The sequence below is a fragment of the Acytostelium subglobosum genome, assembly GCF_000787575.1.
Source record: "Acytostelium subglobosum LB1 DNA, scaffold: scaffold5, whole genome shotgun sequence".
In the NCBI taxonomy this organism is placed as follows: Eukaryota; Evosea; class Eumycetozoa; order Acytosteliales; family Acytosteliaceae; genus Acytostelium; species Acytostelium subglobosum.
Window position 1 is genome coordinate 690337 of NW_012236527.1, and position 20289 is coordinate 710625.

At 44.6% G+C, this 20289-nt stretch overlaps 10 protein-coding genes across 10 annotated transcripts; 3 read left to right on the forward strand and 7 right to left on the reverse strand.

Moving 5' to 3' along the window:
* Positions 1-42: 42 nt before the first annotated feature.
* Positions 43-1479, reverse strand: SAMD00019534_030460 (hypothetical protein; the record flags this gene model as incomplete). The annotated part of the gene is made up of 1 exon (XM_012901179.1): positions 43-1479. One exon carries the CDS (start codon positions 1477-1479, stop codon positions 43-45), a length of 1437 nt encoding a protein of 478 aa, XP_012756633.1.
* A 247-nt stretch (positions 1480-1726) lies between these two features.
* Positions 1727-3019, reverse strand: SAMD00019534_030470 (hypothetical protein; the record flags this gene model as incomplete). Its single annotated transcript, XM_012901180.1, has 2 exons — positions 1727-1831; positions 1949-3019. 2 exons carry the CDS (start codon positions 3017-3019, stop codon positions 1727-1729), a joined length of 1176 nt encoding a protein of 391 aa, XP_012756634.1.
* Positions 3020-3354: 335 nt separating this feature from the next.
* On the reverse strand, positions 3355-4608 carry SAMD00019534_030480 (hypothetical protein; the record flags this gene model as incomplete). Its single annotated transcript, XM_012901181.1, has 1 exon — positions 3355-4608. The coding sequence occupies one exon, from the start codon at positions 4606-4608 to the stop codon at positions 3355-3357; it is 1254 nt and encodes a 417-aa protein (XP_012756635.1).
* Positions 4609-5221: 613 nt separating this feature from the next.
* Positions 5222-5767, forward strand: SAMD00019534_030490 (hypothetical protein; the record flags this gene model as incomplete). Its single annotated transcript, XM_012901182.1, has 1 exon — positions 5222-5767. A coding segment is annotated over one exon (546 nt), but the record flags the coding sequence as incomplete, so codon positions are not given.
* Positions 5768-6192: 425 nt separating this feature from the next.
* Positions 6193-7734, reverse strand: SAMD00019534_030500 (hypothetical protein; the record flags this gene model as incomplete). The annotated part of the gene is made up of 2 exons (XM_012901183.1): positions 6193-7289; positions 7353-7734. 2 exons carry the CDS (start codon positions 7732-7734, stop codon positions 6193-6195), a joined length of 1479 nt encoding a protein of 492 aa, XP_012756637.1.
* A 996-nt stretch (positions 7735-8730) lies between these two features.
* Positions 8731-10724, reverse strand: SAMD00019534_030510 (hypothetical protein; the record flags this gene model as incomplete). The annotated part of the gene is made up of 2 exons (XM_012901184.1): positions 8731-10246; positions 10318-10724. 2 exons carry the CDS (start codon positions 10722-10724, stop codon positions 8731-8733), a joined length of 1923 nt encoding a protein of 640 aa, XP_012756638.1.
* Positions 10725-11158: 434 nt separating this feature from the next.
* SAMD00019534_030520 (hypothetical protein) lies at positions 11159-13364 on the reverse strand (the record flags this gene model as incomplete). The annotated part of the gene is made up of 4 exons (XM_012901185.1): positions 11159-12458; positions 12551-12714; positions 12794-12895; positions 12978-13364. The coding sequence occupies 4 exons, from the start codon at positions 13362-13364 to the stop codon at positions 11159-11161; spliced, it is 1953 nt and encodes a 650-aa protein (XP_012756639.1).
* A 324-nt stretch (positions 13365-13688) lies between these two features.
* SAMD00019534_030530 (hypothetical protein) lies at positions 13689-14186 on the reverse strand (the record flags this gene model as incomplete). The annotated part of the gene is made up of 1 exon (XM_012901186.1): positions 13689-14186. One exon carries the CDS (start codon positions 14184-14186, stop codon positions 13689-13691), a length of 498 nt encoding a protein of 165 aa, XP_012756640.1.
* A 1090-nt stretch (positions 14187-15276) lies between these two features.
* On the forward strand, positions 15277-18133 carry SAMD00019534_030540 (hypothetical protein; the record flags this gene model as incomplete). The annotated part of the gene is made up of 2 exons (XM_012901187.1): positions 15277-15690; positions 15779-18133. 2 exons carry the CDS (start codon positions 15277-15279, stop codon positions 18131-18133), a joined length of 2769 nt encoding a protein of 922 aa, XP_012756641.1.
* A 365-nt stretch (positions 18134-18498) lies between these two features.
* On the forward strand, positions 18499-19443 carry SAMD00019534_030550 (hypothetical protein; the record flags this gene model as incomplete). Its single annotated transcript, XM_012901188.1, has 2 exons — positions 18499-18981; positions 19057-19443. 2 exons carry the CDS (start codon positions 18499-18501, stop codon positions 19441-19443), a joined length of 870 nt encoding a protein of 289 aa, XP_012756642.1.
* Between the last annotated feature and the right edge of the window lie 846 nt (positions 19444-20289).

Consider the following 20289-nt stretch of genomic DNA (forward strand, 5'->3'; position numbering starts at 1 on the left):
GGTGATCATCACTCACCTGGTGCGACCTTTTTGGTCCCCTGGTCATTGTAGCCATGATTGCTTGACCTTGTGGAACTTCATGGCGAATGAGTGATGGTAGTAGTGGAAGACAAAGTTGCCAAGGTCCATGTGTCGATCAATCATCATCTGTTCAAACAACTTTCGGTCGATGATCTCAAAGAGTATGTGATCAATGTTGGACTGTGGATATAGTGCCAGCTGTGAAAGTAGGTATTGGAGGTCATCAAACTCCTTTGTAGTGCGTGCTATTATACTGTCCTGATTGTTTGTGACCATACTATGGTCTTCAGGGTCGGTCATTCCAATGAGCAATGATTGTAAACTTGTCTCACGTACCAACACTGTGATCAACAACACCTTTTGTTCGTCCGTGAGGAATAGGTAGTCACCTAGGAACAACGTGGACAGCGACTTGCTCGTTCGCATAAAGTCGAGGAATTGATCAAAGTTGTCGGCAGTGAGGTAGTGTCGATGCTCAAACAGGAGTAATCGCACAAGGTTGGATGTTGGGTTCAATGTGATCAATGTCGTAAACACTGTAGGTGGTGTCTCATTGTCAAGGATCAAGCTCCGCAATGTGGCAGGAAGCTTGGCCATGGCCAAGGGAGTGATTCGCAGACGGACGATGCTTGCATTGGACATGATGGCTGTGAGGAGATCGGCTCCCACTGGAAATGGCGTATTGAGGATGGTGAGCTTGCGCGTTTGCACAAACTCTACGAGTCCAGTGTTGAAGTCATCCATCTCGGGACGCGTGTAGTATGAATATGAGAGCAGCTTGAGCTTCTTGATGTGCTGCATTGTGTAGAGTCCGCGAAGGAATGGTCGCAACTCGCCAAAGTACAACCTCTTGATGAGCAATGATTGAACGCGACTGTTTGTGATGGAGAGGATGCCAAACATTCGTTCAAAGAACTTGGTGGTGGCCTCGCGCTCCATCGGCGACACATTCATGTCGGTGTGGCGAGTGTTGAAGATTGAGAAGAAGCTCAGCTTGGTCAGGGTGGGCGCGCATCTCTCCAACAGCGACAGTACACTATCATATGATCCAATACCATCGAGAAAGTGAATGGATATAGTTGAGAGGTGTGGATACTGATGCTCTAGTACATGAAGTATCAATGTGTCCATTGCAGTTGTGCTATCAAAGGGTGTGCGCAATGTAATCTTCCTCAATGATTGATTGATACTGCCAAACAACTTCTTTACCGTGCTCTCATTACTCTCATTGATTGGTGTGGCGCCAAATGAGAACACATCTACACGTGTCAGTCGTGACAACAATGTATTGACTATTACTTGCTGTTGTTGTTGTTGCTGTTGTGACTGGACATGTGTGATCAGAGAGTGAAAGTGATCGATGTTTGTGTTGATGGCAGTGCAGAGACGATAGGGGAAGAAGGGACTTGTGAGATGTTGACCAATGTCGGGCTTGGCGAGTAGACGACCTTCAATCATGGACAACTCTTTGGAGACATGTCTGGCAAACAGTTTACAAACCAAACATAAAGATAACTTCCATTTTATACTGCTAAAGAAGTTGACTATACTGTAATGTATGATCCTGGCTTGTACATATTGTGGTAGGTCTGGTATTGTTGTTGTTGTTGTATTCATTATTTATATCGATCAATCTAGATTTATAAAAAGTGATTGATGATTGGAGTGCACTGAAAACTAATGTGATCGGTCAATCACCTTTTTATTACAAGTCGACTTTGTGGAAGTAAAGGGTATATTGATTGATGTAATTGATTGAGTGTCCACTGAAGAGACCACCAATGGCCAGATGGTCATTGTCGTTGGTATACTTTGGTATTTGGAATAGTCGAGGATTGTATAGTTGGTACTGTACATTACATAGACTTGATTGTTGATGGTGTAACTTATATTGTTTGAACAATATTTCCAAGTCTTGTAGAAATACATAATTATCAAACTCTACATTGGATCCATATTGTGAATAATCAAAGTCCAATATACTACTATTGGAGTAATGTAGTGTTTGTATGTTGGTCTGGCCGACCAACGATGCCATCAACTTCTTCAATTGCTTCCTATGGAGATGTTTGACATCACCAAGATTTAAATGGCACAATGACTTGCTCGCTCTTAACATTTCCGTGAATGAATCAACATTGTCTTCTGTTAAGTAGTGATGAATATCCAAGTCCAGTCTTGTGAGATAGTTGTTGGACACCATGTTCGTGAAACCAACTTGTTGTAATGTATCTGGATATATTGGAATTCCCAAAGGCATCATTCTCAACCTTGTTATTCCCCGCATGTTCGTGATGGTCGACACTATTGTATCACAAACTGGAAGTGGAGTGCTGAGTCTCGTGATGGACTTTGATGTTGATGACTTGAGATATTCGGTGAATCCACTATTGAACCGATCAATCCAATCATAAGTGTAGTTATTGAATGAATAAAGATTGAGTCGTTTAAGGCCTTTGATCATGCTCAGTCCTCGCAGGAATGTATCGAGGCAGCCAACATGTAGACCCGCAATACTCAGTGATTGGATACGATTGTCTTGCTGCTTAGCAGCAATGATGCCAAAGATTCGTTCAAATAGCTTGGTTGCCTCATGGTTTCTCGGCATAGCACCGTCAAAGTTGTGTTCGGTTTGTGATGAGACGATTGACAACTTGGTGAGAGTCTGTTTAGCCAAGATCGTCTCCAAGAACGCCAGTACCTTGTTAACTTCTGTGATCCCACGGACGAACACTAGTTTGAGACTTGAGAGGTTTGGAAAGTTAATGCCTGTTATGTGTTCCAGCAACCTTGGCAAGTACTCATATTGACTTGATGAAGGGTACAACGTAAGCTTGGCCAATGTGCTCTTGAAGCATCCAAACAGAGAGCCTAGTGTACCTTCACTTATAGTGCCAAGGCTAAGATATTGCAAGTCAAGTTGAGTTATACGTGACATCATCTCATTATTATATTTCTTCTTGTTGTTGTTGTTGTTTGATGATAGCTGTTGGAGCATTGCATTAATGTGCCACATATGACCTGTTAGGCGGGTACATTGTCTGTAAGGGAAGAAGGGACTGTTGAAGTGTTGAACTGCATCATTCCTTGTAAACATGTTGGCATTGAACATTGGTAGTTGAGGCAACACACATGTCATGATCGATTTGGACACTAAACATAATGCTAGCTTCCATGATGTGCTGGCATAGTAGTCATTCACACCATAGTCAATGATCTTGATCACTATAATATTGGGAAGTGTAGGAATAGTCATCATCATTATATATATCTTCAAATTGATTGATCAGAAACGAATGATCGTCGATTTTATTTCAATGCGCCCTCAATCAATCATGATTGGACGACCCTGTGGAACTTCATTGACCATTCATAAGAGTCGTAATGTCCGATGAATGAGCCAGTGTTTAGTGATCGATCCACCATCATCTTGAGGAATAGTTCCTCGTCTGTGATCTCAAAGTGCACGTTGTCCAGACTGGACACGGGATTGAGTGATAGTTGATTGAATAGGAACTGGAGGTCATCAAACTCCTTGGTCGTGCGCGCCTCTATAGCCTCTTCATCATTGAGATCAATGTCAATATCCTCTGGTTCAGTCATTCCAATCAGTATCGAGTTGATACTAGTGTCGTTGATCACAACTGGTATCAATGTCTCCTTCTGCTCGTCTGTAATATAAAGGTAATCGCCAAGGAATAGAGTTGACAGTGTCTTGCTCGTTCGCAGGAAGTTGATGAATGGCTCAAAGTTGTCGGCATTGAGATAGTTCTTGTGATCAAACAAGTATAGTCGCACAAGGTTGTGTGTTGAGTTCGTAGTGATGAATGTTGTAAACACTGATGGAGAGACCTCTTCACGAATCGACAGTTTGGTGAGTGTGTCTGGTAGCTTGGTCATGGCAAGTGGCATTATACGAAGATAGTATAATGTTGGCTTGGAGAGTATCGCAGCGAGGAGGTCGGCCCCCACACCAAAGGGCGTGCTGACGATGGTGAGTTGGTGCGACTTGACAAAGTCAATGAGACCAGAGTTGAAACAATCAATCTCCTCTTGTGAGTAGTTTAACAATGAGGGCAGCTTGAGCTTCTTGATGTGTCCAAGTTTGAAGAGCCCACGCAGGAATGATGCCAGATCACCAACATACAGCTTCCTGATGTTGATTGATTGCAAGCGATTGTTTGGCGCGGACAACAAGTTAAACATTCGATTAAAGAACTTGGTCACGATGTCTTTGAGCCATATTGCTATGTCGAAAGATGCGGTGCGAGAGTTGTTCACCGAGGCCAGTGTGAATTTGGTGAGCGTCGGTGCCACCTTCTCCACAAGTGACAGGACGAGGTCATTCTGTGCAATGTCGTTCGAGAAGAGTATGGTCAAAGAGCAGAGATGAGGGAAGTTGTGTTGGGTCAGCTGTTCAAGCAGTCTGATAAAGTCTGGAGGACTGCCCAAGCCAGTGGGTTGCACGGTCAACTTTGTCAACGAGTCCTTGACACCACCAAACAATGTATCAGAGAATATCTTGTACTTATCAGTGATCAATTGAATATTATATGTTATCTCGACATAAGTGATGCGTGACAACATGTCATTGAGTGATCGATGACCAACCTGACTCGCCACTAGACTCTCCAGTACTTTGTTGAGTGAGTACACCTGACCCTTGATCGACGTGCAATGTCTATAAGGGAATAGGGGACTGATGAAATGTTGGACCATGTCTGGTCTCGATCCAATTGAATTGGTATCGAGAGTCGAGAGTTGAGTTGATACACGATGAGCAAACAACTTGCACACCAAGCACAATGACAACTTCCACTTTATATTGGCAAAGTAATTGCGAACACTATAATGTATGATCCTTGCAAGTACATGATGTGGTAGGTCTGGTAATAGTGATTGGCTAGCCAAAATCATTCTCTCTATCTCTTTATCTCTCTTACACATACAAGCAAACCAAGAATGAATAGTTGGAAGTTCCCAAAAATGAATCTTATTGAATTCGTGAAACTCCAACTTTGTTTCGGTTGCACTCAAAAAAATTCGTCAATTGAAACGCACACAATGTTTATCAATCCTTTGTCCAGTATTCTTCGTTCATTCAAACAAACCATCAACTTATAAACATACAAATAATTATACACATAATATATAATATTTATATAATATAAATTATTTAATACATAATACATAATACAATATGGTAAACTTATTAATTACAATTCGTAACAATAACAATCAAATTAAGACTACTAGGTCGTCTTTAAAATGTAAGAATAGATCACTTGCAAAGAGATCTTTGTTGTTGTTGAAGAAGATGAATCAGTTTAACTCATCATCCTCTTTACTTCAAAAGAATAATTGCAAAAGCAGCAGCAATTACAATGCAAGAGATAGAGTTCGCAAAAGCATTAGAGGAGGTCGTGACATAAGAGAGGTAAGATTCTCTAGATCACACACAACTACTACTACTTCTGGAGCAGAATCTACTTCTACATTCAATGAGCGTGCTCAATCATTCGGAGTCGTACCAGTGGTGCACCAGTTGCCCGGTTTGAACCACGACGAGTGTCCAAAGACACCATTCAACTCGACGTCATATCTTATCGATCTAATTCAACAGAGAGATATGCATTCGTTGGATGTGGTCGGTTGTGGTGGTGATAAGTCCACCCATGCAGCAGACGAGGCTTACAATGTCTTTGGTTCAATGTTTGGCCTGATCAGCCAGCATAGCTGCGCAGTTTAACAACAACAAGTCGTATACGATATATCGATGTGTGTTGTGGAGTAGAACGACACAAGAGGTAAATACCTTCTAGTCTGCCATCGTGGTGGTAGTGTGGACATAATATTATGTAAGCCTCCCATAGCCCATTCCTTGGCGCCAGTGCCAGGGATGGGAATGGTCAAGTGTGAGTGAGTATCTCACAGAAGTGCCCATCAAGAGTGTCCCAATGGAGCCAACGAGTACCCAGTCAAGTCAGTCAATCCATCCCAATGAGTATTCCGTCCCAAAGCCAACGAGACCGATCCAGACCCATCAAGATCAATCAATCAATCAAATAATCAAGTTACAGTTGACGACGACTGTTGTGTGTAAATAATAAATCAAGTTCAATCAAATAATAATCAATCAATCATCCAATCTTTGTTATAATTAATACTATTTTAATCTCTTCCAATTGTACATTTCCTACATCCACATCGGAACAAGTACTTCTCCAACAGTTGCCTTTGTCTTTGTGGTCGTGACTGGTCCTCATCAATGTAGGATATCTCTATCGAGTCGCCTGGCATTATCTGGCGCAATGTGCGCATTGTAACCGTGTTGTTGTTGCTCGAGTAGGTGACCACAGCATTTGGATCACAATTGTGATTGCAACTGTTGGTGATGGGGAATAGGCCACTGCCATTGATAGATAACCGATCCATTCGTTCCAGATAGTTGCCAAGCTCATCAATTGGTATCTTTGTACCTGGTGGCAACTCGATATAGTCGACACTGAGAGGTGTCTTTGCCACCATGTCATTGACCAACAAATGTACATCTGAGGGCGGATGTATTCTTGATGCATTGCACTGTATGATCGCGTTGAACTGTCTATATCTCTCGATTGTAAACAGGTTTGTTGTGAGGTCTTGTCGCGTCGAACACTTCTCCGACAGCATCAGATTGATGAGAGTGAGCATCTCTTCGTCATGTGCCGTCTGCCATTGACCATTGGATATGAAGCTGGTGAATGGTAACAGAGCATCTTGTATCATCATGTTGTGTTGAATCACATTGGAAACAATCATTGTAAACATCTTTAGAATGACCAATGGATTGGTCTGTTTGTACTTCTTGCATTGTGAATGGAATTGATCAATGTGTTCGCGTGTAGATGGAGAGCACACAATCGAATGATACTTGTCCCATGCATCCAAACAACATTTATCAGAGCAGAACCATTCTTTGCAAGCCTCGCCATCACATTTCTTCATATGTCTTGGCGGTGGAGATTGTCCATAGATCATAGAGTGAACGGCCTTGTCCTTTTCGCCAAAGAGTCTGACATCCAAGTCTGTTGCCAAACAGTGAGAGCAGTGTCTATACATGTCATCACCAATATATTCATACGATATGCTCGATACCAATGGTGACTCATTGAACAACTCTTGATTACTCTTCTTGCTACACCTTGCCATCACACCCTTGCCCTTGATCTTATCAATGTACTCAACATACACGTCCATTCCTTGAGTGATGGTCTTGTACCTTGTGTCTGTATGATTGGTTGACATGTCAATAACTAGTCATCAAGTCATCAATCTAATGCTATACTTACCAATCAATGTAGTATATACACCTGTCAACTCAGTGTTGATCATTGCTATCAAAGTCTTGTCAACAACTACGTTGTTGTTCTCGAGTAGTGAGAGTGCCAATTCAAGACAATCGATAGCATCTCTATATGCTTGTAGTTGTTTCAATGCCTTTGCCTTCCTAACATAAGCCTTATACCATTGTCCATTGATTGCAATTGCCTTGTTGGCATCATCTGTTGCCGACTCATAACTCTCCAGTTGATAGTTTACAATACTCCTATTTGTCAATGCCAGATAATCCAATTGATCCTTCTCTATTGCCTTACTATACCACTCCTTAGCCTGATCATATTGCTTCAACTTGAAGCATTCATTACCATTCTCTCTATCACTACTACTCATCTTTGAACTCATTCATTCATTTGAAAGAAGTTCATTTAAAATGAAGGGGTTACCCTTCACAGATTGATTCATTCACATTCGCGTCCAATGAATACAATTACTAGAACAAATAAATATACACCTACTTCTATTAGATATAATAGAGTACTACAAGAGTTAAGATCTAATCTTGGATTGACAGAGAAGGAGGCTTGTAAGAAGAATTTGTTGAGAGCAGGCACCTTTTCCTCAAAAAAGAGTAGATTGCAAGGAGAAGATTATGTAAACTTTCAATTACTTCTAACAAATGAAGAGACAACAACTCTCCAAGTTCATCCTTGATAAACAAGCCTACAATCAATACTTTACTAAAACACAAATACTCGATATGGCCATGGAGATGTATGAGCATAGAACTGGAAGGAAGAGACATTGTCGACCAAGCGATGACTGGTGGCTCAAGTTCAAGAATGAGTTCAACATCAAATTGCCAATCAAGTATATTCACGGCAGTGCTACAACAACAACTACCACTACGACTCAATCACAACCATTACCGGACAAGAGGATGGATGAAATCGTTTACTTAAAGGACAATGTGAATTCATGTTTACATTGAACTCCACTCATTCAAATACATGTACTGACCGCCAAACAATTGCCAAACCTACAGATGAGAGATGGAAAGGATGTATGATGCTCGTGCAAAAAGAGCCAAGATCAGTGGTCAAGACAATTCCAACTTGGTCCAACTGGATCAACAAAAATCCAACCAACTAACTAAACCCTGACACTGACACTGTAGCTGTTGTACCAACATTGAATAATCAAAACGCCACAATAAGGAACAACACTGGTACACAACAAGCGCAACCTCTTTCATTGAGTCAGCCTTTTCCCTTGACTTTCATCGAATATCAAGTATGTAAATAATACTGTACATATCTAATCAATCAATCAATCAGCTATACTTTACACATCATGTTTATTATTAATGATTACGAGACATCCATCCACTCACTTCTTGATTGATGATGCCTTGACTGATTGTTCGTGGTGGTGTCTCAACTCTTTACGCATAATCTTGCCAGTGTTGGTCATTGGTAATGATTGGATGAACTCGACTAGACGTGGATATTCATACGCAGCCAGGTTCTTCTTGACCAACTCTTGTATCTCTGATTTGAGTGAATCGCTGCCAGTCACACCATCCTTTAGCACAATGTATGCCTTTACAACCTCGCCACGCAACTCATCCGGTGCGCCAATCACACCGCACATGGCCACAGCACTGTGCTTCAGGATGCAGTTCTCAATCTCTGTTGGTCCAATCCTATATCCACTGCTGTTGATAATGTCATCGTCGCGGCCAACGTACCAGAGGTAACCATCCCTGTCCATGCGTCCAAGGTCGCCTGTCATCAACCATGGTCCAACAAACTTGGACTTGGTTGCTTCGTCGTTGTTCCAGTATCGCAGGAACATGACGGGGTCTGGTGACTTTAGTGAAATGTTGCCGACTGTGTTGGCGGGCAAAGGATTGCCCTCTCCATCTAGAACGGCCACTGTATGGCCTGGCATAATACGACCCATAGATCCATTCTTTGTAGGCATAATGGCTGAACAGTTGCCAACAAGAAGGTTGGCCTCGGTCTGTCCATAGAACTCGTTGATTGTGACATTGAACACCTTGCGGCCCCATTCCAGCAACTGGTCGCCAAGACTCTCGCCGCCCGATCCAATCGATACCATGTGTTTGTATGGCGCGAGCTCAGTCTGTCGCATCATCTTGAGAGCGGTGGGTGGCAGGAAGCATGTAGTCACGCGATGTCTGTCCATCAGAGAGAGCATTTTGTGTGCGTCAAACTTGGTGGCGCGATGAGCCAGCACTGTGACACCATAGTAGAGTGATGGGAGCAACACGTCAATCAGGCCGCCAATCCACGCCCAGTCGGCGGGCGTGTAGAAGCACAGCTCCTTGTCAGTCTGTGGGAACATGTTCTGGGGGAATTGGACGCCGGGCAGATGGCCCAAGAGCACGCGATGTCCATGCAGACAGCCCTTGGGCAGGCCGGTAGTGCCCGACGTGAAGATGATCAGGGCCGGGTCGTCGGCCTTGGTCTTGACCGGTGTGTACTCTGTGCCAAAGGTGTCACGTACCTTGCTCCACTCGACAAACATTGGGTCGTCCTGAGGCACCTCCACTCCCTTGTTATTGTGGCCAAAGATAAAGACGCGCTTCAAACATTTGCTGAGGTTCTTCTTTAGCATCAATATCTTGGGCAGGTTGTCATAGTCTGTCAGAACACATGAGGCTTCCGAGTTCTTTAGACGGAATACCAGACCCTCGGGTCCAAACTGAGTGAACAAAGGGATGGAGATGGAGCCCATTCTAAACACAGTCACATGTGACAATGCAGTCTCAATGCCCTGTGACAACAACACACCAACTCGATCACCCTTGGCAATACCATGTTGTTCCATTGCATTGGCCAATTGATTGGATTGTTGATAGAGTTGTGCAAAGGTTATCCTAAAGAGGTATCATATGATTGGAATGAGTGAGTGTGGAGGATCGACTGACTTGAGCCAAGATGTACCTACTTCTCTACATTGCCACTCTCATCCTCGTGGACGATGGCGGGCTGGTTGGGACGGTCGATGAGATGCTTGTCACAGACGTCCATGCCAATGTTGAAGTGCTCGGGGATGGTCCATTTGAAGTTGTTGTACGCTTCATCATAGTTGTTGCCCTTGATCATGTTCATGCCAGTCAATGCCTTTGCCTGATGTAGGTACTCTGAATGTGGATGTTGTTGTGCTAGTTGATTGGTTGATGGCATTGGCCTTGTCGATGATGATGGCTTGTGATTATCATGAAGTGTTTGTGATGCGTTGGCTCCAGAGGCACGTTGTTGATCGACATTGTGATTGAATGATGATGACGAAGAAGAGGATGATGATATTGTACAATAGCGATGGTATGATGGTATGTTTGTTGCAAGTGTCATCCTAGGTATCTTGCTTGATCTGATGATGATGTTGCTGCCAACACTGGCACAACGACTAATGAAAGACCTCAACATGTTATTGATCTATCAAAGAGAGAGATATAAACATATAATATAAGTAATGTACACTTGAGTTTAAGTTACAATGAAGCATTGGACCCTTGAGTTTATTGCAATTGGATTGATGATCACCCATCTTGGGTGAGTGAGTGCACTGAACAATCAATCAATCAGTCAGATGATCAAATAGCCCAACATGGCTCGCCTTTTTTGGAAAAGATCTCGTGGTTTGTTGTATGGTGGATCAGTCACCTGATTGATCTATGAACCCGGCCGGGTAGTTGTCCTGCGCGAATGATCACTGACGTCATGCCATCCGTCCACACGTGTGTTGAATGAAGTCGATCGGTCGACAATGGAGAGATGGCAATCCCTCACTTTCCAGACTTCACGTTGAACCGTCTCTCTCTGTCTCTGTTGCGCTTCTCACGCTCAGTGTCTGCCTCGGACATCTCCTCATCCCTCCTTGATCTGCTGGACCTGCCACTGTCTACCTCGCGGCCGTCTCTCCTGTTGTCCTTGGAGCGCTCAGGGTATCTGTCCCTTTCTCTCTCCCTCTCTCTTTCCTTCTCTCTGTCGCGATGGTCACGCTCGCCTCTGTTGTCTCTGTGGTCCCTGTTGTCTCTGTCTCTGTCTCTGTCCTTGTCTCGAACGGGTCTGTCCCTTTCCCTCTCCCTCTCTCTTTCCTTCTCCTTCTCACGCTCTCGTTCTCTCTCCTTTTCCTTCTCGCGCTCCCTCTCTCTTTCACGCTCGCGCTCTCTTTCCTTTTCCTTCTCCTTCTCACGTTCCTCCCTTTCGCGCTCTCTCTCCCTTTCCTTCTCGCGCTCCCTCTCACGCTCTCTCTCCTTATCCTTCTCTCTTTCACGCTCGCGCTCTCTCTCCTTGTCCCTCTCTCTTTCGCGCTCTCTGTCCTCGTGTGATGACCTGTGCTCCCTGCTGTCTCTATTGTCGTGCTCCTTTCTCTCGCGTTCTCTTTCCTTTGATCGCTCCTTTTGTCGTTCGTCACCATCATCCTCGCGTTTCCTCTTCTCTGACATCTCCCTCTCTCTTTCTCTTTCGCGATCTCTGTGCTCCCTCTCTCTTTCTCTCTCTCGCTCACGTTCACGCTCCCTCTCTCTTTCTCTGTCGCGCTCTCTGTCCCTGTCACGATACTCGTCTCTGGGCATGTCGGATGGATGTCTGATGCGGTCGTCACGAGGCATGTCTGGGAAGTAGAAGCCCGACGAGGGGTGCGGGAAGGGCGGCATCTGCATGTGTGGTGGAGGTGGTGGCGGATATCTCATGCCACCGCGAGCAACGCCAGGTGGTCCGCCTCTGTATGACTTCATGTAAGGCATTCCCCTGCCACCTCGAGGCGACATGCCAGGTGGCATCGAATGACCATTGGGATACATGTACTCTTGAGGTGGTTGTAGGAGACTGCCACGGCCAGGCATGCCTCCTCGCATCTGAGGTGGGCCACCTCCACGTTGTTGTTTGTTGTTCATGTTGTTGTTGTTGTTGGGACCACGACTGCGTCCGCCTGGGCTGACCATAGCTCCAGTGTGCTGATGATGATGTTCTGAACTGCCACCAGGTTGTACTTTAAACGATCCAGTCTTGATCGATTGTAATATCTGATGATAACTGTGCATTGGAACTGATCTGATCACAACACTCTTGCCACCAATCTCCCTGTTGATTGTATACCAGACCATGTTAGTGCTGTGCTCACTGGATTGATTGATTGATGTGGCATCTGGAAGTCCCCGCCGGATTCTACATACTTTGTGGCCAGCTTCTCTTTGGCCTGTTGTGCCAACTCGCTTGATTGTAACTCGATGAATGCATAACCCTTGGACTTGCCATTGATCTCATTCTCGAATATCTTTAATGTCTTTGGCTTGCCAAACTCTGAAAAGAAGTGCTCCAGCTGTTGCTCTGTTGTCCACTGTGTGTTGTCGTATAGGAGAGGTCAGAATGGTATCCTTGAAGGCGACACTACAACCATAACCATAACCATAACTTACCCATTCAAGTCCACCAATGAATACTGCTGGATTGGCTTCCTCACCAGATGCAGTATCACCCGATTGATGTGATGCCTCTTCATCAACAAAGGCAAGGTCCTTCTACATTGTATTTATAAAGATGTGTGAGTGATTGAGTGATTGAATGATTGAGTGATCCACTATATCGTCAGAGACAACTTACCTCTGCATCTGCATTGTGATGATCGTCATGCTCATCGATTGATTGGATTGTATGTGTTTCTGAGAATGATGCTGCATCCTTCTCACCTAGTGCCATGTGATCGCCATCACCATCGCCATCGACAGTACCATCATGGTCTCCAGTAGTACTGTAATCCTCGTTATCCTTCTTGACTTCATCAAACTGTTCTGATGATCCATTATAATGTTCATCACCATCATTGATGTTATCATCTGTATGCTCTTCAACATTCTTGTTTGAAGTAGTTGTTGATGTTGATGTGTCTATAACTGTTGTTGCAGCAGCTGCAGCTGCATTGTCATCATTTAGATCATCATCGTCGTCATTTGCATTACTAAAGTCACCATAGATATCATAGTCATCCATGTTGTGTTGAACTAACTACCACTACTTCTACTACTCCTATATATATATACTTATTAATTTTATAATAATGCACTTGCAATGTCTACATCATTGTGTAATGTCATCAAAAGTATGTCAGATTGTGATTATCTCAAACATTGAATTTATGGGACACCCTTGAAGTTCCCACCACACAACTCTGTTGATTGTCGAATCATCTCCAATCGTCAGATACAAAGAATAAAGATAATGATCGCCTAATTAGTCGATCAATCAATGTTACATACAATTCATACACTTGGAACTTTATTTACATTATGTGTGGATAATGATTGATCAATCGACTTAACCATAACATCTGATCTTGTCACCGCAACCCTTGGAAGAGCACTGACCTCCCTTCTCAAGGTACTTCTGATGGTAGTCTTCGGCATCGTAGAAGATGCCTGCGGGGAGGATCTCAGTGACGATTGGTGACTTGTGGTTCTTCTGCTCGTTCTCCTTGCTCTTCAAGGCGGTCTGATGCTGTGCCTCTGAGTGATAGTAGATACCCGAACGGTATTGAGTGCCGACGTCGCCGCCCTGTCTGTTGGCGGTGGTCGGGTCGTGCTTATGCCAAAAGATATCGAGTAGCTGGTCGTAGGTGGTCTGATCCGAGTCATACTCCAACTGAACGGCTTCAGCATGTCCAGTAGTGCCAGTGCACACCTCCTTATAAGTAGGGTTCAATTTCTGTCCAGCTGTGTAACCAACCTTTGTTGACAACACACCAACAGCTCTCTGAAACACCAGTTCTACACTCCAGAAGCATCCAGCTGCGAATGTTGCTTTCTCAATGCCCATGTTATTATTATTGATATGATTGATATTTGACAAAGTTGATGAAGTTGATGATAATGAAATAAATGATGAAGGTGACGATGAAGACGATGAATGATTGCTTAATTTTGATGAACAAGCAATAGTAATATTTGGATGATTGGATAATATTAAAATAATTATTAGGATAAAATAAAGTTTGAGGATATATAACAATGACTTCATTAATGACGCCAAACGATATTTATAAATAGGGTCCACAACAACAAGACTGTTCAGATTCGATGAACTTGCCCAACACACATTCAAACAAATATTATGTAATCGAAGGATCGAGAACAATGATGTCAACCAAACATTTCAAGTGTTGTGTGGTCCTTCTTCTTCTGGGCTTTAATTATTATTATTTGTTTGGAAACTATATCTTTGAACTTCGAAGGTCTATTTGGTCCTTGTGGACTTCGTTTGAAATAAACAAACACGGATATTTGAAATTTATTTTATTTTAATTTAAAAGGTATTATTTTTAGTGGGTGAATGGTGTGAAACTACTGAAACCCACTCAAACCCTCATTCTTACACTCACACACTCTCATACACACACATTCATTCACCCGCACTAACTAGTTCACAGTGAAGGGGCTTGGCGTTCACAACCAACGACAACCCAATAATAATTATAAGAGAGCAAGGAGAAGAAGAAGGAGGATAGTAGTGAGCATCCATCGTATCGTGTGTGTGTGTTTGGTTTGATACAGACACATAAAGACAGAGAGAGAGAGACAAACACCAGAACCCTTTATTCATTCATCCAGGAGAGTGTACAGAGATTGGACACCGACTTATACATCATCGCTCAATCATATCGAGTGTCAGAAGTAGTCTGAAGTGTGAATAAGTGATAGAGATAGAGATAGAGATAATACATATAAATATATATAATATTTAAACAAATACTATTTATATATATATTATAAATAGTTTATAGACAGAGATATTAATATTTATATTTAGTTCTAAATAATAATATTGGTGACAACGAGTTCACAATAACGAGTCAATCAATCAAACTACCCTTTAGAGGAGTAGATACGAGACAAGAGAGAGATAGAGAATGACAGACACAGATAGAGATAGACATGATAGGGACCGACATGATAGACATGACAGGGACAGACATGATAGAGACAGCAGAGACAGAGGTGATAGAGACAGACACGATCGTGATAGGGATCGCGACAGAGAAAGAGAGAAAGAGAGAGAAAGAGAACGTGAGAGAGATAGAGATAGACACGATAGCAGACATCATGAAAAGACCGACAAAGATAGAGAGAGAGAGAGATTCGAAAGAGAGCGATCAAAGAAGTTGTACCCGAGCACAGCTTCAAAGTACGAACTGAAGGAGACCATTGGCAAGGGTGGAAGTGGCACAGTCTACCGTGCCATCTGTCTCCCCACCAAAGAGATTGTAGCAATCAAGATTATCGACTTGGAGCATTGCAAGAATATATCATTAGACGAGCTTAGAGTATGTATTGTCGACGGCGCGTAGTACGACCATGATGAACTCATTCACTCACTCAATCAATCAATCAACCAATCATCGATATCAACAGAAAGAGATCCAGGCAATGAGCCTTTGTCATCATCCGAATGTAGTAGCTTATCATACTAGCTTTGTTGAGAACGAATCGTTGTGGGTGGTGATGGACTACCTGTCATCGGGCTCCTGCGCCGATATAATGAAGTTTGCATTCCCTCACGGCTTTGAAGAGTGCGTCATCGCCACGATATTGCGCGAGACACTGAAAGCCATTGCCTATTTTCACAAGACTGGCCGAATACACAGAGACATCAAGGCGGGCAACATCATCATCGACAACAATGGAGACATCAAGCTGTCGGACTTTGGTGTCAGCGCCACACTCGTCGACACTGGTGATACCAGCAGGAACACATTCGTCGGCACGCCGTGTTGGATGGCGCCCGAGGTCATGGAGCAGGTCAGCTACGACTACGCCGTCGACATATGGTCGCTGGGCATCACCGCTCTGGAGCTCGCCAAGGGCCGCGCGCCCTTCTCAGAGTATCCTCCCATGAAGGTGCTGATGCTTGCGCTGCAGAACCCGCCACCCCAGCTCGACGCCGATGGCGAGTCCAAGTGGACACACTCCTTCAAAGACCTGGTGGAGCGCTGTCTGCAGAAGGACCCGGCCAAGCGTCCGCTGCCCTCCAAGCTGCTAGAGCACAAGTTCTTCAAGCACGTCAAGAAGCCCGAGTACATCGTGCAGCACGTCATCGCCAAGCTGCCACCCCTGGGCGAGCGTTACAAGATGATGTCACACGACTCCAACTTTGCAATGCTTCGTAACACATCGTCCGCACAGCTGAACAGCATGGACACCAATCCAAACGACGAGTGGATCTTCCCCGAGACCAAGGATGAGAGTGACAACTTTGGTCTCACAGGCACCGGTGCCAACAACACGCCAATGCAGTCGCCCTTCATGACGCCTATGTCTACGCCCTCTGGCTCACCCAGCCACACACCCGTGCCCAGCAGGACGACCACGCCCACGCCCTCCACCCTGCACCCATCGCAACAACAACAACCCAATGCGCTCTCAAAGACAACGAACCTCCATCCCGCCTCGACAGGCAATGTGATGATGCACCAGCCCAACCCACTGTCACTGTCACATCCACATCCAATCACAGCGACCAATCCAAACAAACTGTCCGACGAAATACCAAAGATGGTCAACAACAAAGTCATCAATGGCAGCAGCAGCATCAATAGCATTAGCAGCAGCACCAGCACAACCTCGACAACATCAACGAGCAGTCCACAACAACAACAACTACAGCAACAACTCTCAACACCAGTACTGACGACCACATCACCAAAGCTTACATCATCGGTGTCGCCGCAGGACTTGATTGGCAGCGGCGGGGTGCAGTCACCCATCCTGTCAACGTCCAAGTCGACATCGCCCACGTCGGAGAAGGACAACCAAGGACCGAGCATGCGCGCCAGCAGCAACGTGCTGAGCGTCCTTAAGAAGACCGACACCATGTCGCGCCCGCCCACGCTGTCCGACAGCCTGTCTGACGCGTCGTCCACCACCAGCTCTGACGAGCACCACCGATACTCCGACAAGGACAAGTCGAGCAAGTCCCGCCGATCAAAGAAAGATAAATACAGAGACAAGGAGAGGAAGCGCGATAAGAGCCGTGAGCGCGAGAGAGGTCGCGAACGCGATAGAGACAGACACACCGAGCGCGATAGAAGCCGCTCAAGGAGCCGATCCAGAAGCAGACGAAGCGACCGCGATCGCTCGAGAAGTCGTGACCGCTCCAGGAGTCGCGACCGCTCGAGAAGCCGCGATCGCTCGAGATCCCGCAGCACACACAGTCACCGAGACAGAGAAAGATCCAGGACTAGATCGAGGAGTCGTTCGTCCAGCAGGACATCTCGACGCAACAAGAGCCGCGAGAGGAACAGAAGCAGGAACAGAAACAGAGGAGGCGGTCATCGCGACAGGGACCGCGACGAGTCGTCCGACAGCGACAGAGAGAGACTGGCTTCATCGTCGTCTTCCGTCAAGCACAAGTCGTCGTCATCGTCTTCTTCATCCAAGAGGAGATCCACCGAGAAGATCCAGAGCAAGCTGATAAGACAGGCACAGCACATCTCCTACCTCGAGGAGAAGATCGCCTCGCTCACCAACTGGGTGACCACGCAGCATCACATGACACAACATTCAATCAACTCGCCACAGGACCCCGCAATGATCAATCGTCTCCAGTCCCAATTGGACACATTGCACAGTGAGAACACACTGCTGCGCAGTGAGAACAATCAACTCAAGAGTCTGGTGAGCAGTAGCAACAGTATCTTTAGCCAACCAGGTAGTCCGCTGAAACAACAGCAGAATCCACAATCACCACAACAACAACAGCCACAATAAGAACATAATCAATCAATCAACAACAGCAACACATTATATATCACCTTCATCTTTACCTCACCTTTTTCTTACCCTCCACTCTCCAATGCCTCCATAACAGTTATTAACTATATCAACTTGACAACCTTATCCAAACAACAACCAACAACAATCAACAATATCCATTGCATTGAACCCTCCTTGATGATGCAATTGCAAGTAATTCTTTTGTATCTATTAATTGCCCAATAAATCCTTCATCTACCCTCTACCAATCAATCAATCAATCATTTCTTTAATGGGGTCGTTCCATCATGATTGGACTGCACAACAAGTTTTCACAACTTCAATCGATCAGATCAGTCACATGACAGACGACACAAGTGATGTCACAGCCACAACCAAAGAAAGCAACCAAGCGTTCATCAACTTCAATGCCACATGACTTGCCGGCTGCGACACTGAAACAGCCGCAACATAATGCTCGACTTACTTCCAGGCAACAGAGTACATTGACAAGTGTACAAGAACTATATGATGAACAGAAGTATACACAGGCATTGAAGGTGGCAGATACATTCCTCTCATGGTTCCCAGACAATGTAGAGTGTCTATCTGTTAAAGCTTTGATCTTGGCGCATGTCGGTCAGAAGTCACAGGCATATGAGTTGGCACATCAGCTGATCGATCAATCACGTGACAACGTTGCATCATGCTCTGTCGCCTGGCACACACTTGGAAGGCTACGTCATCAAGACAGACAATACAAAGAGGCATTGGAGTGCTATCACAAGACCAACTACTCCAAGGTCATTCTCAAGGACATGCTCAAATCATACACGTTGGCCAGGGATCTCAATGGTGCCAAGGTAGGTCATCTCAGTGCACTCGTCAAGAGGGTCATTCACACTCACTTATGGTCATCACCATCATCACTCGTGTAGGACACTTATATCTCATTACTATCACCTAGTCTCGAAGATGAATCAACTACAAAGAAGAAGAAAGTGAAGAATGGGAAGACGCTGAAGACTGAGAAGACAAAGAATAATAAGTATTGGATTGGACTGATGATGTGTTATCATTTGATGGGCAAGAACGAACAGGCGCTACTCATATTGGACCTATTGGAGTCATCACTACAAGATGGTGAGGATGGCAACAACACGACAAGCAAGAAGATGGAGCATTCAGAGATCAAACTCTATCGATGCCAACTACTGGAAGACTCTAAACAGTATGACCAAGTACTTGATATCCTCACAAACGATCAGGATCGTATCTTGGAGAAACAACATGTACGTATGACTGTCATTAGTCTCCATTATTAGGTCGCTCATTCCCTGACTTACCAATCGTTGTTATATCATAATTAGGTGAAACACAAGATGGCCGAGACACTCATACACCTTGGCCGACATCCTGAGTCCAGGCAACTCCTAGACCAGCTGATCATAGCCAATCCCAATCAAAGACATTATCACCAAAATCTCTGGAAGTGTCTTGGAATCACAAGCATTGGTATGTTCAACAACGAAAGCCGCAGACCCTCATTCATGCTCATCCTAACATGTATGGACATTGCGGATAGATGGTCCATTGACAGATCCTCAAGTTGTAATGTTGTCAGAGTTCTATCAATCGTTATCCAACACTCATCCTGATAGCTTGTTGGTCAGGAAGATACCGCTACACTTCTTAAGTGGTGAGCAATTCACAAAGCATATGACATCCTTTGTCGCCTATTTCCTAGACAAAGGAATTACATCACTATCTGATCACCTCTCCAGCTTATACGATAACCAACAAAACAAAGTGTCAATCATTCAAGATCACCTGTTGGAACGATACCAACTCGCGATAGACTCTGTTGCTCGATGCCAAGATGGAGCCACCAGCACATCAGACCTTCGTTCAAGGGCACAAATGTGTGCATATTACCTTGCCAGGCATCACCATCATCTTGGAGACTATGTCATATCACTCAAATATCTGAACGAGGCAATAGACTCCACAAATCAGCCACTCACAGATATCCTTGAACTCAAAGCAAGGATACAAAAGGTAGGTCGGCCCTCAAGCACCATCACAAGGATGACTTATTGGACTAACCAACAAACATAATCCGACCCCAGCATCAAGGTGATCTACAAAGCGCAACAAAGACATTGGAGGTG